The sequence below is a fragment of the Ranitomeya imitator genome, chromosome 7 (assembly GCF_032444005.1).
Source record: "Ranitomeya imitator isolate aRanImi1 chromosome 7, aRanImi1.pri, whole genome shotgun sequence".
In the NCBI taxonomy this organism is placed as follows: domain Eukaryota; kingdom Metazoa; phylum Chordata; class Amphibia; order Anura; family Dendrobatidae; genus Ranitomeya; species Ranitomeya imitator.
This window is the reverse complement of record NC_091288.1, coordinates 89,184,484-89,201,270: the sequence shown is the minus strand read 5'-3', so window position 1 is coordinate 89,201,270 and position 16,787 is coordinate 89,184,484. Positions and strand designations below refer to the sequence as shown.

The window sequence follows — 16,787 nt, the reverse complement described above, 5'->3', positions numbered from 1 at the left end:
CCAATCTTAATCTCCCACCAAAAAAAAAAAAAAAAAAAAAACAGGGAATGTCCTACAATTACTATCTCCCTGCCTGCAGTAATCTCAGCCAGGTATGGCAGGCAGCTACTATCTCCCTGCCTGCAGTAATCTCAGCCAGGTATGGCAGGCAGCAATAAGGAGTGGACTGATGCACAAATGAAATAAAAAGTGTGGACAAACAAAAAAGATAGCTGTGCAGAAAGGAAGGAACAAGAGGATTTGTGCTTTGAAAAAAGCAGTTGGTTTGCACAGCGGCGTACACACAGCAATGCAGCTATCAGGGAGCCTTCTAGGGCAGCCCAATGAGCTACAGCGCTGAGGGGAAAAAAAAAAAAAAAAAAACTTCCACTGTCCCTGCACACCGAGGGTGGTGTTGGACAGTGCAAATCGCTGCAGCACAAGCGGTTTTGTGGTTAATGGACCCTGCCTAACGCTATCCCTGCTTCTGACAAAGCGGCAGCAACCTCTCCCTAAGCTCAGATCAGCAGCAGTAAGATGGCGGTCGGCGGGAACGCCTCTTTATAGCCCCTGTGACGTCGCAGACAGCAAGCCAATCACTGCAATGCCCTTCTCTAAGATGGTGGGGACCAGGACCTATGTCATCACGCTGCCCACACTCTGCGTTTACCTTCATTGGCTGAGAAATGGCGCTTTTCGCGTCATTGAAACGCGACTTTGGCGCGAAAGTCGCGTACCGCATGGCCGACCCCGCACAGGGGTCGGATCGGGTTTCATGAAACCCCGACTTAGCCAAAAGTCGGCGACTTTTGAAAATGTTCGACCCGTTTCGCTCAACCCTAGTTGATACCTTTTAATGGCTAACTGAAAAGATGGTAACAAATTGCAAGCTTTCGAGACTACACAGGTCTCTTCATCAGGCAAAGACTAAAAGAAATTCTGAAGAATCAAATATTTATGCACAACATAGCACAGAGAAAAAAAGAAAGGAAAAACAATGGATAAGACAGGTAACATGAAGCAGAATTACCATGAGTGATAAACAGTTATGTCCATAAATATTGGGCCAGTTCTTAGATAAGGATTGTTTTATTGTCCTCTGATTAGGGTCTCTGTTGTGATGACCCCTCATAGTCTGAGGGGCAAGTTCCTTAGTTAATGCAAAAAGACATAAATCCATTCATTCATGCATTAAGACTGTCAAAGGTCGACATCAGTTTATATTCCCAGACTCTTCTGTCTCTCTGAGATTTGAAGCTACCTTTTAACACAAGTAATTTCATGTCCATAATGTTATGATTTGGGAGACAAAAATGTATTGCCACAGGTAGATCCATTCTTTTTTCTCTTATTGTGTGGCGGTGAGAATTCATTCTTGTTCTAAGCTTTTGCCCTGTCTCCCCCACATACAGACCCCCAGTTGGACATTTAGTACAAATAATTAGGTACACCACATTAGAAGTGACGCAGCTGAAAGTACCTGGTATCTTGTAGTCCTGATGTGAATTGGGGATCTTTATCTTGTCCGTGGTCATTATAAATGGACAGGTTTTACATTTTTTCTGATTGCAAGGAAAGGTACCTGCAGCTGTTGGAGAGGACAGGGAGCTCTTGAAAATGATGCTTCTTAGATTTGGGGGCTGCCTAAAACACAATAGTGGGGGTCTGGAAAAATGGATTGTATGAGGGCATCTTTTTGTAGTAAAGGTTGTAATTTCCGTGCAGCTCCCCATAGAACCTCCAGATTTGGATTGTAGGTAGCTACTAGAGGTACCCGGTTATTTTCTTCTTTAGCTTTGTAATGTAGCAGGTGATTCCTTGATATTCTGGGGGTTCTTGTAATCTGGTTTTCAATTGTTCTTGGATGGTAGCCCTGATTCAAAAAGGTCTTTCTGAGGTGACCAAGGTGTTCATTCCTATCCATTGGGTTGGAACATATACGATTGTATCTGATGACTTGGCTGTAGACAATAGAGTTTTTTATGTGTTTTCTCTGTTCATTGTGTAGCGCCTATTGCCAAGAACTGCAGCTCAGCTACTATCAGTTGAACATGATTTGAGTGACCTTGACAGATCCATTCACTGTTTACTTCTGTCTGCAGCTAACAATTACTGATCAGTGTGGGTGCTGGGTGTTGGACAGCCACCAATCTGATATTGATGACTAGTGTTGAGCGATACCTTCCAATATCGGGAAATATCGGATCGGACCGATACCCAAAAAATATCGGATATCGCAAATTCCGATACCGGAAACCAATGCAAGTCAATGGGACACAAATATCGGAATGAAAATAAACCCTTTATTTCCTTGCACATCCAGTTCAGGAGAGGGGAAGAGTGTGGGCGGTGCATGGGCAGGGGACACTGTGCGTGTCTGTGTGTGCGGGCGGTGTCTGTGCAGGCCTCTCGGGGGTCTTTGTGTGTGTGCAGGCATCGTCCGATGGGACTACAAGTCCCATCGGGCCATGCCTGCCACAATGACAGTGATTGACACATTAGCCAATGTGTTGAACGTAAAAAAAAACACCACAAACATGCATACTACATACAACATACTACATACATACAACATACATACTACATACATACTATATACATACAACATACATACAACAAGGTACTCTATGTTATATATACTGTATGTCTATATGTATGTAATGTATGAATGTATTGTATGTAGTATGTATGTAGCATGTATGTAGTATGTATGTTGTACAGTATGTATGTAGTATGTATGTAGTATGTATGTTGTATGTATGTAGTGTGTATGTTGTACGTATGTAGTATGTATGTAGTATGTATGTAGTATGTATGCAGTATGTATGTATGTAGTATGTATGTAGTATGTTGTATGCATGTATGTATGTAGTATGTATGTTGTATGCATGTAGTGTGTATGCTGTACGTATGTAGTATGTATGTAGTATGTATGTAGTATGTATGCAGTATGTATGCAGTATGTATGTAGTATGTATGTAGTATGTTGTATGCATGTATGTATGTATGTATGTAGTATGTATGTTGTATGTATGTTGTATGTAGTATGTATGTATGTATGTAGTATGTATGTTGTATGTATGTAGTATGTTGTGTGTATGTAGTATGTTGTATGTATGTATGTAGGTAGTATCTATGTTATATGTATGTAGTATGCATGTAGTATGTATGTTTGTTACAAAAATCCACCAACAAAAACGCAAAAGCAGGGCGGCACACAGAGGTTATCTCCAGACTGCTACCTAGTATCTAGGTGCTCAGCAGCGGTTTATGCAGCCATAGAATTTCAACTTCAGGTGCTCCTCAGAAACAAAGATGTCCATCTGCACAATCCACATATAAGAAAGGATGAGGGCACTCACCAGTCTTCACGAAATTCAAACTTTTATTAGCAACATTTCCAGATAAAATTCATGGCCGGGAACGAAGGAGCCAGAGCTCGTGTGAGCAGGGGAGAACAGGGACGACGTTTATCTGGAAATGTTGCTAATAAAAGTTTGAATTTCGTGAAGACTGGTGAGTGCCCTCATCCTTTCTTATATGTGGATTGTGCAGATGGACGTCTTTGTTTCTTATATGTGGAGTATGTATGTTTGTGTTGTTTTTTTTTACATTCAACACATTAGCCGAATGATGGGACTACTACTGTCCCATCATTGTCTAATGTGTCAATCACTGTCATTGTAGCAGGCATAGCCTGATGGGACTTGTAGTCCCATCAGATGATGCATGCACACACACACAAAGACCCCCGAGAGACACGCACAGACCCCCGGCAGGCCCGCACAGACCCCGCCCGCACACACAGACATGCAGTCTCCGCTACGCACCGCCCGACATCATTTCAGCAGCCAATCACAGTCATGCCATTAGTTAACATGCCTAACATGCCTAACAGGATATGCCCACACTTCTTAGGATCCTCATTGGCTGAATAAAATCAAACTGGCTCATTGCATTATGGTAACTTCCGATTCCGGTATTCAATATTCTGAAAGTATCGGAACTCAGTATCGGAACTCCAATACAGCGAATATCGGTCGATACCGGATATTGCAGTATCGGAATGCTCAGCACTATTGATGACCCAACCTAAAGCTAAGCGCTCAATAGCATATCACCAGGCAGCAGCTTTAAACAAAGACACCTTTTTCCAGAAAAAACTACAAGCAAAACTATATTGTTCAAAAAGTTTTACATATCTTTCTTTTTCATTAGCATCACTTATTCACACTTTTGTATTTTGTTACAGAATATACGAGCAGATGTTATCATTGATGTTGGCTCCAGTTTCAGCCAGACTGTGAAAATCGAACAGGTAGGTGAAACTAAATAAATTTAGGTAGTTTGTTGATTGACTATATGAAATCAACGCAGCCTACACATCACTGCTACAGACAATGATTGGCTGCAGCAGTCACATATCCTTCCATATAGAACATTAAGTCCAGAGACTAGCAGGGGACCTCGAAAACACCATGGCATGATTAAGTTTCTATCAGGTAAGTATTACATCTTTTAGCTTTTCAGACCATTTTGAAAAAAAGGAGATAAACAACCCATTTAAGTAAATTATACTTATATAACAGTTCTTTGTGTCTTATTTTATGCTGGCGAGTGCATCTATTTGTATCTACACAGTATATAGTAAAGAATACAGTGAGTAGATAAATCATAGCTGTAGAAAAAGGCATGAATTGCACGTCCAAAACTTGAGTAGAAAATCCAAAGTGAGATAATCAGGATGGTTTGCTGCTGTAAACCATTGCAGCTCTTCTAAAATCACAAAAAAATGTTCTCTCTTAAATTTTACAGATTAAAAATGCATTTAATGAAGGGCTTAAACTGTACACAAATGATGATGTTAAATACTGTCGTCAACCAACCATGAATGGTGCCCACCCAAACAAAGAGGAATCACAAACATGCAGACGAGAGCCTGAACATCTCAATGTAGCCCTGCTCCCAACAACTCCCAATCCATATGTGGGATGTTCTGCTAAGGTGAGCTGAAATAACCTCTAACTATGCAGATCTGGTAACAATTTGTGACAACCACTTTACCTGTTTAGAGTCCACTAAGTGTCACACAGTTTTCACTGTAACTGATGTAACTGCGAAGCCACTAAGTAAAAATGTTGCAGAAGAACAAGACAAGGACGAGTAGTTAATCATATTTTTTACGATACATGCACAAATATTAGCCACTGGCAATGACAAACCTTTTATCAGGTTGCCTTACCCAGAACCGGTTTTGTACGTATTGTGACCAATGAACTGGATGTGCCAATATATTACTTGTATGTTCTGGAATGCAGAGAAACCCTGACAAAATAGTCTGTTTTCCACCTTAATCTGCCTCCCAACCTGACCCAATGATCTTTTCTTTTTTTCTTGACTCTTCCGTCTCTTTTTTATTACCTCAAGTTGTAAAGTGAATGTATGAAGACTTTTCGCTACATGTTGTCTTTTTTTTATTTAATTTATTTTTTTTAAATTATTTTTCTGTATAACTTCTTGTACAATAGACTTTTTGGTTTGCCAATTTATTCCTGTATTTTCAAAAGATCATGACTTTATTTTGTTTCTTCCTTTTTGGTGCATAATTGTAGGTACTGACTCATTTGGTCTGTGTTGGGCATATCAAGTACTAGATGATGCTGTAGCACTAGTGGTTCAGCTTTATGTGTGCATGAGAAGCGCTTATAATCGCTTTGCTCCCTTCAGTGCGGTGCTGTGTGTTGCGCATGCGCCGGTATTTTCTTCTACGCGTGTGCAGTATTGGTTATCTTGGCCAGCCATGAGTTGCTGGCGTACGCCGCTCTTTCGACCTCGCACATGCGCAGTAGCCATCCAACATAACTTTATTGTTCAGTCCGGGCTTGGGCATTTACAAGATGGCCACGGCCGCACTGTGCTCCATGTGCACAATTCCGGGAGTTTCTTTACGCAGGTGAATGCTTCCTATCATTATGAGAGATGTATATATAACTGTGAAGAACACCTAACACAACATGCTATTCTTTTCCCTGAGGAAGCCGCGATTTGGGCGGCGATACGCGTGGGAACCTATCCCACATCCTGTCTCCCCACTTCACATGACTTGATGCAGCACCTTCTGGACTGTTGGTATGAGGGGGCCTTGGTTTGAGGATTGGGTTCTCTTATTTTTCAGTTCTCTCTCCCCCTGCCCCTCTCCACAGTTGTAACTTTTTTACTTTTAATTTTTTGTCATGTGCCTGATGTCTTAAACTGCTAAATATCATTGCGCTAGAATTTTGCACTTTATTTTGGGTCTGTATGGTACTGTGATATTGATATTGCCATGCATATTGCATGATGGGGCTTTGAGCATTTGCTTTATTTGTATTCTGTTGTAACATCATTTTGACATCTTCATTGTGGGCTACACATGTCTTGTGGGTTGTCATTGCCCCTATATTAGGGCATGACATGTGGATAGGTATTCTTTGCACATTTGCAATTTTTAAGTGTTTTTAATTGTTTTGTGTGTTTTGTTCTTCACATGTCCTTTTTTTGAGGTTTGCTAATAAAATACGATTTTGATATTCTTATATGTGGAGGTGTTCCTGTATATGTGGGCATGATCTTTGTCTTGTCTTCTGTTATGGTTAATGTCAGCCCACGGTGAACCTTCCTTGCTGACATTCATTTGCGGTGCCCTCCATTTTCTATTTATCCAATCTTTGGAAATTATTGCATCCAAGACAAAAGTGTGGCACATCACTTATGAGGATAGACTTCCATTGCCCCATTTCAACTCTTGGTCTCCATCAGTTGACAACGCAGTAAGGGAGTTTTCATAAGGGAATGTCACACTGATCCTACTATTTCCATCATGAGAGTGTGGGGTGACATTGAATACGATAGCTGGATCCCTCTAGTCTTCATTACACTTATAGCTCAGTCGTACATTGATCTGGTTTTGGAAACAGTGATATAACTATTTCCCCAAAATATCCCAAGAGCTGTTTGTCAACAAGGCAACACAGTGAAATTGGCTTCCTAGGACATGACAATGCCAGGCCGCATGTTGCTCATGCTACTGAGAACAGCCTGCATGGCCTAAACATGTTACCATGGCCTGCAGAACCTCCAGACTGGTCTCCCATCGAACACATCTGGAACGTCAATAATCAGGGATTTGCAAGGGAGCTCTGCCAGCTGTGAGTCTTGATGATTTGCATGTCGAAGTGCTTTCAGTGTGGTAGATCATTCCTCAGAGAACAATTAAAAACCTCATTGATAACATGCCAAGTGTTATGCTAAATAAATCAAGATGTTTTGACATTTTTTCACTTTTTGCATATCATTAACATGTCTACCGATTCTGTGATTTTTTTATATTTCCACCCACGACTTTCCCTTCTTGGTTTTGCAATTTCAATGCTGAGGAGTGTACAGTGAGTACAGAAAGTATTCAGACCCCTTTAAATTTTTCATTCTTTGTTTCATTGCAGCTATTGGGTAAATTCAAAAAACTTCCTTTTTTTTTCATTAATGTACACTCTGCACCCCATCTTGACTGCAAAAATTTCTACATTTCTGTTTTTTTTTCAAATTTATTAAAAAAGAAAAACTGAAATATCACATGGTCATATATATTCAGATCCTTTGTTCAGTATGGAGTAGAAGCACCTTTTGAGCTAGTAGAGCCATGAGTCTTCTTGGGAATGATGCAACAAGTTTTTCACACCTGGATTTGGGGATCCTCTGCCATTCTTCCTTGCAGATCTCTCTAGTTCTGTCAGGTTGGATGGTGAACGTTGGTGGACTGCCAATTTCCGGTCTCTCCAGAGATGCTCAATTGGGTGTAGTTCAGGGCTCTGGCTGGGCCAGTAAGAATGGTCACAGAGTTGTTCTGAAGACACTCCTTTTGTTATTTCAGCTGTGTGCTTAGGGTCATTGTCTTTTTGGAACCTTCGGCCAAGTCTGAGGTCCAGAGCACTCTGGAAGAGGTTTTCATCCAGGATATCTCTGTACTTGGCCGCATTCATGTGTTCTTTAATTACAACCAGTCGTCCTGTCCCTGGAGCTGAAAAACACCCCAATAGCATGTTGCTGCCACCACCATGTTTCACTGTTGGGATTGTATTGGGTAGGTGATGAGCAGTGCCTGGTTTTCTCCACACATACCACATAGAATTATCACCATAAAGGTCTATCTTCATCTCATCAGACCAGAGAATATTATTTCTCATAGTCTGGGAGTCCTTCATGTGTTTTTTAGCAAACTCTCTGCGGGCTTTCATATGTTTTGCACTGAGGAGAGGATTCTGTCGGGCCACTCTGCCATAGAGGCCTGAATGGTGGATGGCTGCAGTGATTGTTGACTTTGTGAAACTTCCTCCCATCTCCTTACTGCATCTCTGGAGCTCAGCCACAGTGATCTTGGGGTTCTTCTTTACCTCTCTCACCAAGGCTCTTCTCCCACAATTGCTCAGTTTGGCTGGACGGCCAGGTCAAGAAAGACTTCTGGTGGTCCCAAACTTCTTCCATTTAAGGATTATGGAGGCCACTGTGCTCTTTGGAACTTTGAGTACTGCAGAAATTCTGTTGTACCCTTGGTCAGATCTGTGCCTTGCCACAATTCAGTCTCTGAGCTAACTGACCAGTTCATTTGATTTTAATTCTCATTTGGTCTGGCATTCACTGTGAGCTGTGAGGTCTTATATAGACAGGTGTGCGCCTTTTCAAATCATGTCCTATCAGTTTAATTAAATACAGCTGGAATCCAATGAAGGAGTGGAACCATCTCAGGAAGGATAACAAGGAAATCAACAGCATGTAACTTAACCCCTTCATGACCTTGGGATTTTTCGTTTTTTCGTGTTCGTTTTTCACTCCCCTCCTTCCCAGAGTCATAACTTTTTTATTTCTCCGTCAATTTGGCCATGTGAGGGCTTATTTTTTGCGGGACGAGTTGTACTTTTGAACGACATCATTGTTTTTAGCATGTTGTGTACTAGAAAACGGGAAAAAAATTCCAAGTGCGGTGAAATTGCAAAAAAAGTGCAATCCCACACTTGTTTTTTGTTTGGCTTTTTTGCTAGGTTCACTAAATGCTAAAACTGACCTGTCATTATGATTCTCCAGGTCAGTACGAGTTCATAGACACCTAACATGACTAGGTTATATTTTATCTAAGTGGTGAAAAAAAATTCCAAACTTTGCTAAAAAAAAAAAAAAAAAATAAAATTGCGCCATTTTCCGATCCCCGTAGCGTCTCCATTTTTCGTGATCTGGGGTCGGTTGAGGGCTTATTTTTTGCGGTGCGAGATTACGTTTTTAATGTTAGCATTTCGGTGCAGATACGTTCTTTTGATCGCCCGTTATTGCATTTTAATGCAATGTCGCGGCGACCAAAAAAACGTAATTCTGGCGTTTTGAATTTTTTTCCCGCTACGCTGTTTAGTGATCAGGTTAATGCTTTTTTTTAGTTGATAGATCGGGTGATTCTGAGCGCGGCGATACCAAATATGCGTAGATTTTATATTTTTTTTATTCATTTATTTTGATTGGGGTGAAAGGGGGGTGATTTAAACTTTTATATTTTTTTTATTTTTTTAACATTTTTTTCAACTTTTTTTTTTTTACTTTTGCCATGCTTCAATAGCCCCCATGGGAGGCTAGAAGCAGGCACAACTCGATCGCCTCTGCTACATAGCAGCGATCTGACCCCCGATCATGTGACGGGGGTTGGCGATGCCGTCATTTCCGGCCGCCCGGCCGGATGCGGTAGTTAAATGCCGCTGTCTGCGTTTGACAGCGGCATTTAACTAGTTAATAGGTGCGGGCAGATTGCGATTCTGCCCGCGCCTATTACGGGCACATGTCAGCTGTTCAAAACAGCTGACATGTCCCGGCTTTGATGCGGGCTCACCGCAGAGCCCTGCGTCAAAGCAGGGGATCTGACCTCGGACGTACTATCCCGTCCGAGGTCAGATAGGGGTTAAATAACGTTTCTTGGGGGGGTTCAGCCAAGATGGGGTACAGAGTGTACATTAATGTGAAAAAAATGAACTTTTTTGAATTTGCCAAATGGCTGCAATGAAACAAAGAGTGAAAAATTTAAAGGGATCTGAATACTTTCCGTACCCACTTTATTTACTGCATGTATCATGTTTTTCTATGAAATAATGTGTGTGCCATATGATAATTTTATAGTACTTAACTTATTTTAATGTTTTCTTTTTAGGCCGTGGAAGAAATATCAGCTTTTTTGGCGTCATCTGTGTTCTTTGCCATAAAGGATGCTGTTTTGGCTGCCCGAAAACACATAGGTTTACCTGGAACTATCCTACTTCCTATCCCAGCCAGGCCACAATATGTTCAAATGGCTTGTGGCAACCATCTATTAGACACAAAACAGGCTTCAGAAAAACAAAAATTGACTTTGGATGGCTACGAATCAGAAAATATCAATAGTAATGGGATTGATTAAGAGAATCTACCAAAAGGCCTAGTTATGAAGCTTAAGCACTAGGCTCCTGAGAACTATATACAGTCACTACAATGGGTGGTGGATTCATGGACTTACCTTCTGTAGAAGAGGTGAAGGATGATGCAGCAAAGAAAATAAAACATACAAGTAGGTTTTGTAATTCTTGAATTGGTTACTTTGGACAATTTACCAAGACGCTCCTTCAAGGCAAGACATAAGACTTGATATGCCACCATCATATGTGAAATATCTGTCAGGCTCCGACTCTGTTTTGCACAAAGGGTCTTGTCAACATTTTTGATAAATTGTATTTATCTAACCAATACGATCTAAAATGATAAAACATTAGGAATTCTATGTAATTGTTGTTAATATAGATGTTAAATGTTATTATTACTATATGAATTCTTCTCCAGATCTGTATTACTGTCAGGGGTCCTAGTCCCTAATAAATGTTGGTAAAAACATTCTTTTGTAGTCAAGTCATAGAGATGAACTATATAGGACGCTGTCCTATTGTAAATGTTTCAAGGTATTTTATACAATATAGCTATGGGAGATGTTCCACTGCCAAATTTAATAACTTTTGGGGAAGTACTGGTTTTCCTTAAATAAATCAACTGAGTATGGAGTCTTAATTAACGATACTTCATGGGAGAAACTATGTGAATTATCTCACTTCTAGATGGGAACAAACTATCTAGTAGGTACCACATAGGAAAGGTAGCTTATTAAAGGGATTCTGTCAGCATGTTTTTGCCTTTTAATCTGAGAGCAGCATTATGTAGGGACAGAAAGCCTCATTCCAGGGTTGTGTCACTTACTAGGCTGTGTGCTGTAGTTTCAATGCAATCAGTGTTTGTCTCAGCCTCTACATCATGCTGCTCTCAAATTCCATAGCAAAACCTGCTGTCAGATTCCCTTTAAGAATTCCGAACCAGTGATAAATTTGGCAGATCTTGACCATTCAAATAAATACTGTAGGTAAGTATAAAGAAATGGACAGCACACTGGTGGCATCCATGTGTTGTCTGTTTTCCACTAGTTCCTAAAAGAAGTTTGGCAAACCTCCATCAGTTTTCATTTGTTTTCGATTTTTGCATGAGATAACTCATGGATGCAATAAAAATGCACATGCACACCAAAAATTAAAAATTACAGTTTTTAGTGGATCGCAGTGTAAAAACTGGAAGGACAAAAAGCTCAATATGGTCTTATCCAGGGTAACAAGAGTAATAATTAGTGATGATCGAATAGTGAAATATTGGAATTCGGGAAAATCAGCATGGGTATTTTCTAATATCCGTGTATTAGTACTGAATAACGAATCCAATACAAGTCAATGGGAAGCTGGACCCAACAAACAGGTCTGGGGGCCTTAGAAAAAAGCTGAAATGGATGGGAAAGAGTTAAAACTAAATGGGAACGGCATGGGAAGATGCCTGCATGACTTTCTGACTCATACAGGTCCTTCTCAAAAAATTAGCATATAGTGTTAAATTTCATTATTTACCATAATGTAATGATTACAATTAAACTTTCATATATTATAGATTCATTATCCACCAACTGAAATTTGTCAGGTCTTTTATTGTTTTAATACTGATGATTTTGGCATACAACTCCTGATAACCCAAAAAACCTGTCTCAATAAATTAGCATATCAAGAAATGGTTCTCTAAACGACCTATTACCCTAATCTTCTGAATCAACTAATTAACTCTAAACACATGCAAAAGATACCTGAGGCTTTTATAAACTCCCTGCCTGGTTCATTACTCAAAACCCCCATCATGGGTAAGACTAGCGACCTGACAGATGTCAAGAAGGCCATCATTGACACCCTCAAGCAAGAGGGTAAGACCCAGAAAGAAATTTCTCAACCAATAGGCTGTTCCCAGAGTGCTGTATCAAGGCACCTCAATGGTAAGTCTGTTGGAAGGAAACAATGTGGCAGAAAACGCTGTACAACGAGAAGAGGAGACCGGACCCTGAGGAAGATTGTGGAGAAGGACCGATTCCAGACCTTGGGGAACCTGAGGAAGCAGTGGACTGAGTCTGGTGTGGAAACATCCAGAGCCACCGTGCACAGGCGTGTGCAGGAAATGGGCTACAGGTGCCGCATTCCCCAGATAAAGCCACTTTTGAACCATAAACAGCGGCAGAGGCGCCTGACCTGGGCTACAGAGAAGCAGCACTGGACTGTTGCTAAGTGGTCCCAAGTACTTTTTTCTGATGAAAGCAAATTTTGCATGTCATTCGGAAATCAAGGTGCCAGAGTCTGGAGGAAGACTGGGGAGAAGGAAATGCCAAAATGCCTGAAGTCCAGTGTCAAGTACCCACAGTCAGTGATGGTGTGGGGTGCCATGTCAGCTGCTGGTGTTGGTCCACTGTGTTTCATCAAGGGCAGGGTCAATGCAGCTAGCTATCAGGAGATTTTGGAGCACTTCATGCTTCCATCGGCTGAAATGCTTTATGGAGATGAAGATTTCATTTTTCAGCACGACCTGGCACCTGCTCACAGTGCCAAAACCACTGGTAAATGGTTTACTGACCATGGTATTACTGTGCTCAATTGGCCTGCCAACTCTCCTGACCTGAACCCCATAGAGAATCTGTGGGATATTGTGAAGAGAAAGTTGAGAGACGCAAGACCCAACACTCTGGATGAGCTTAAGGCCGCTATTGAAGCATCCTGGGCCTCCATAACATCTCAGCAGTGTCACAGGCTGATTGCCTCCATGCCACGCCGCATTGAAGCAGTCATGTCTGCCAAAGGATTCCCGACCAAGTATTGAGTGCATAACTGAACATTATTATTTGTTGGTTTTTTTGTTTGTTATTAAAAAACACTTTTATTTGATTGGATGGGTGAAATATGCTAATTTATTGAGACAGGTTTTTTGGGTTATCAGGAGTTGTATGCCAAAATCATCAGTATTAAAACAATAAAAGACCTGACAAATTTCAGTTGGTGGATAATGAATCTATAATATATGAAAGTTTAATTGTAATCATTACATTATGGTAAATAATGAAATTTAACACTATATGCTAATTTTTTGAGAAGGACCTGTATATCATGTATCCTCACCCATCCCTTGTAGATTGTGAGCCTTCGCGGGCAGGGTCCTCTCTCCTCCTGTACCAGCTGTGACTTGTATTGTTCAAGATTATTGTACTTGTATTATTATGTATACCCCTCCTCACATGTAAAGCGCCATGGAATAAATGGCGCTATAATAATAAATAATAATAATATATGGTATCTGGGAATAATGTTGTCAGACTATTGCTCCGGTTTTATGGATTTAGAAGCAGACCTAACAAACCTTTTTTTTTTTTTTAAAGGAAAAAATGCTAAGAAAAATGTTTTCCTTCATAACTGCATGTATATAATGCAAAATAAAAATAAAAAAAACTAATAAAAAAAGACACCTCTCCTTTAGCATATGTTCACACGGAGCTTTTTGGCTTTAGTTTTTCCTTTAACATTTGTGAGGGCTCTCACTCATGTATTTGGGAGGTCCCTCCTTCATTCAAAATTATTAGCTAGATAGTGGAATACATATTTCCCTGCACTACAATGCCAGCTAAAAATGCCCACTTGAATTTTGGCCTTGCCCGCCAACACCACCATGTCCACCACCATGTCATTGAAGCGGCCCTCGCTTCACATTTTCAGAAGGCCAGCAGGTGCCATTAAACCTGAGTCTGGTAAGGGCCCTCAAGTGGCCCTGTACTTGCAACTGTAATGCGAGTCTCTCGCCTCAATACCCGACACTGCCTCCAGCGGTTCGGACTGGAGCGTTCAGCTGCATAGAAATACATGCAGCTGTACACTCTGGTCCCGTGTGCCAGCGGCATTGCCAGGTATTGAGGCGATAGACTCGCGCGAGCTTCTCGTTTTGCAGTTGCAAGTGTGACACCGACCTTAGAAGAGCTCTGACTCCTACATTTGGGAGGTCCCTCCCTCCTTCCAAATTGTTAGCTAGATAGTGGAATACTTATTACCCATCACTTTAGAATGCTAGCTAAAACATGCCATATTAGTATTGGCTTTCATCCACCACGTCCACCATCATGCCATTATGCGGAGGGGGGGGGGGTAAATTCGAAAAGCAAACCAGAAAAAAACAGCCTTACAAACACCAAGTGAGATCACAAATGCCCAAGCAGGATGCAGCAGACCCCCATTATAAAGCTGTAAGCCGGACACCGTGCATTACACGTACTTGTGTGACTGGCGTTCTATTCAAGCCTCAAACAAGCCTCATTTGTGTGCATTTTTTACTGGGCAGCCACCCCTCCATAATTTGGTAGGTTTGTGAGTGGTTGCTTCATCGGTAGTTTGCATCTGTGCTGACCCTGCCTTTATAATGGAGGTCTGCAGCATCCTGCTTGTGCATTTGTGATCTGACTTGGTGTTGGTAAGGCTGTTTTTTTTCTGGTATGTCATTATGCGGCCCTCACTTCACATTTTCAGATGGCCACCAGGTGAGTTCATTTTGGTCTCCGGATCCCAATGGAGCCACTGTCATAGCGAGAAAAGCAGCTGTACGGTGTCTATAATACAAGAGTTTGAGGAGCTGTGTGATCAATGTCAGGAAATTGGATTCTACCAGACACCAAAAGCATTACAATTAAATTCTGAATACAGTGTATGCAAGCGAGGGCCTGTATTGTGCTCAGTCTGTCAGGCCTGAAACCCATGTCAGGAACATGTACAAGCCTCATTTTACTTGGAAGCAGCCTCCTCAAGGGAAAGAGCCAGGAGTTCCATTGACAATCTGCACAAGCCTTCGCCGTTCTTCTGGAAACTACCCAACCAGGCAGAATGTATCTTTTACATGGTCTTGAGCAACAAAGGAGTAATTACAGGATATGTCCCAGAGAGTGTGGAGTGTATTACTCACATGACAGGCAATGCTTCGGAGCTTAGGCAAAAGGCCTTAGAATGGCAATGACCATGTTCCAATATGTGTAAGGCTGCGGCCTGAATAGGTCTGAGGACCGTATTACCCCAGTCTCTCAGATGTGCTTAAAATGTACAGAAACTGGGCAATACCCCACAGCGGGTACGCGATGAAGTGATGTCATCATGCATCTGCACTGTCAGAGGCAGAGAGGAATAATGGGAGAGGGAGCGTCATCTGACGCGCTCTCCTCAAATATTGCATTCAATTTTATTGGCATCTACGATGCCGATACAGTTGAATGCGGTGTGCACAGGGCGGTGCTGGTGTTGTGCTCCCCTGACTTATGGCCTCATAGCTGTGGTGTGGGCTGGGGGCCCCTGGGGGAGCGGGGGGCCTGGTCTACCAGCCCTGATAGTGGGCACTGTTATCCGCAGCCTTCAGCAAACACTGCCCGATACTAAAGTGAAATTAATATTCACCCCTCTCCATGCCCATGGGGGCGCGGGGAGCAGTGAATTTTCATTTCTCTTTAGCAGCAGGGACAGCTTTTAGCAGCAGCAGCCGTCTCCTGCCTCCTGTCACCAGCTGCTGCTCCACTGGCACCGGGGGCCCCTATTGCAGCTGCGTGGTGTGCTGCTTTTAGCAACACACCACTGGCTGGGGGCCCCTGGAGCAGCGGGGGCCCTAGACAACTGCTGTCCCTGTATGCCAGCAGGTGTCAGTGCCTGGGCCCACCGAAGAATCCTCCGGTGGGCCAGTTAGACCCTGCTGACAGGTGATACATGCTGCTCATGGTTTGTGCAGCCTTTATCAGCACCGGTTGTAGTGTCCCAGCTGGGCATGTTTGTCTCTGTAAAGTTGTGGTGTTTCAGAGGGAAACATACTGTTAATACTTGCTGAGGACTGAGAAACGCTGTGCACTAGTCCTACAGACAGGTCCCCGGCTGCTTCTCCCCACCCGATGACAATGACTGACACCTCTCTACTATACGCGCACATAGAAAGACACTCGTCAGTCACTGTCAGCGGGCGGAGAGAAGCTGCCGGGGACCAGTCTGTAGGACTAGTGCACAGCGCCGCTCAGTCCCCAGCAGCTATTAACAGTATGTTTCTCTCTGAAACGCCACAGCTTTACAGAGGCAAACATACTTGGTGAGACACTACAGCGAGTGCTGATACAGGCTACACAAATCATGAGCAGCTTATATCACCTGTCAGGCTCCCTTTAAAGGGACAGTCCAGGCTTGGGATAAAAGTTGGCAGTCAATCTATGTGACTGCAGACTGCCATATTATGACAAGGTGCATTCTGCCTGCTATCATGACTCTGATCAGGTGCAATCAGGCGGTCATGCAAGCGCATTTTTGCTATTTGCATGTGCCAACTAGATACATTTGCCGTCTTTCAATAAAAAAAACAATTGA

The 16,787-nt window shown here is 42.2% G+C and overlaps 1 protein-coding gene across 1 annotated transcript in view; it reads left to right on the top strand.

Annotated features, from left to right (window-relative positions):
- The window catches only part of LOC138644801 (aldehyde oxidase-like), a 211,714-nt gene extending 200,803 nt beyond the window's left edge, over nt 1-10,911 (top strand). The window contains exons 25-27 of the mRNA XM_069733620.1: nt 4,232-4,297; nt 4,795-4,983; nt 10,199-10,911. Coding sequence (XP_069589721.1) covers nt 4,232-4,297; nt 4,795-4,983; nt 10,199-10,444 — 501 coding nt within the window. The 3' untranslated portion in view covers nt 10,445-10,911. The remainder of the gene's footprint in view (nt 1-4,231; nt 4,298-4,794; nt 4,984-10,198) is intronic.
- Nucleotides 10,912-16,787: the final 5,876 nt, after the last annotated feature.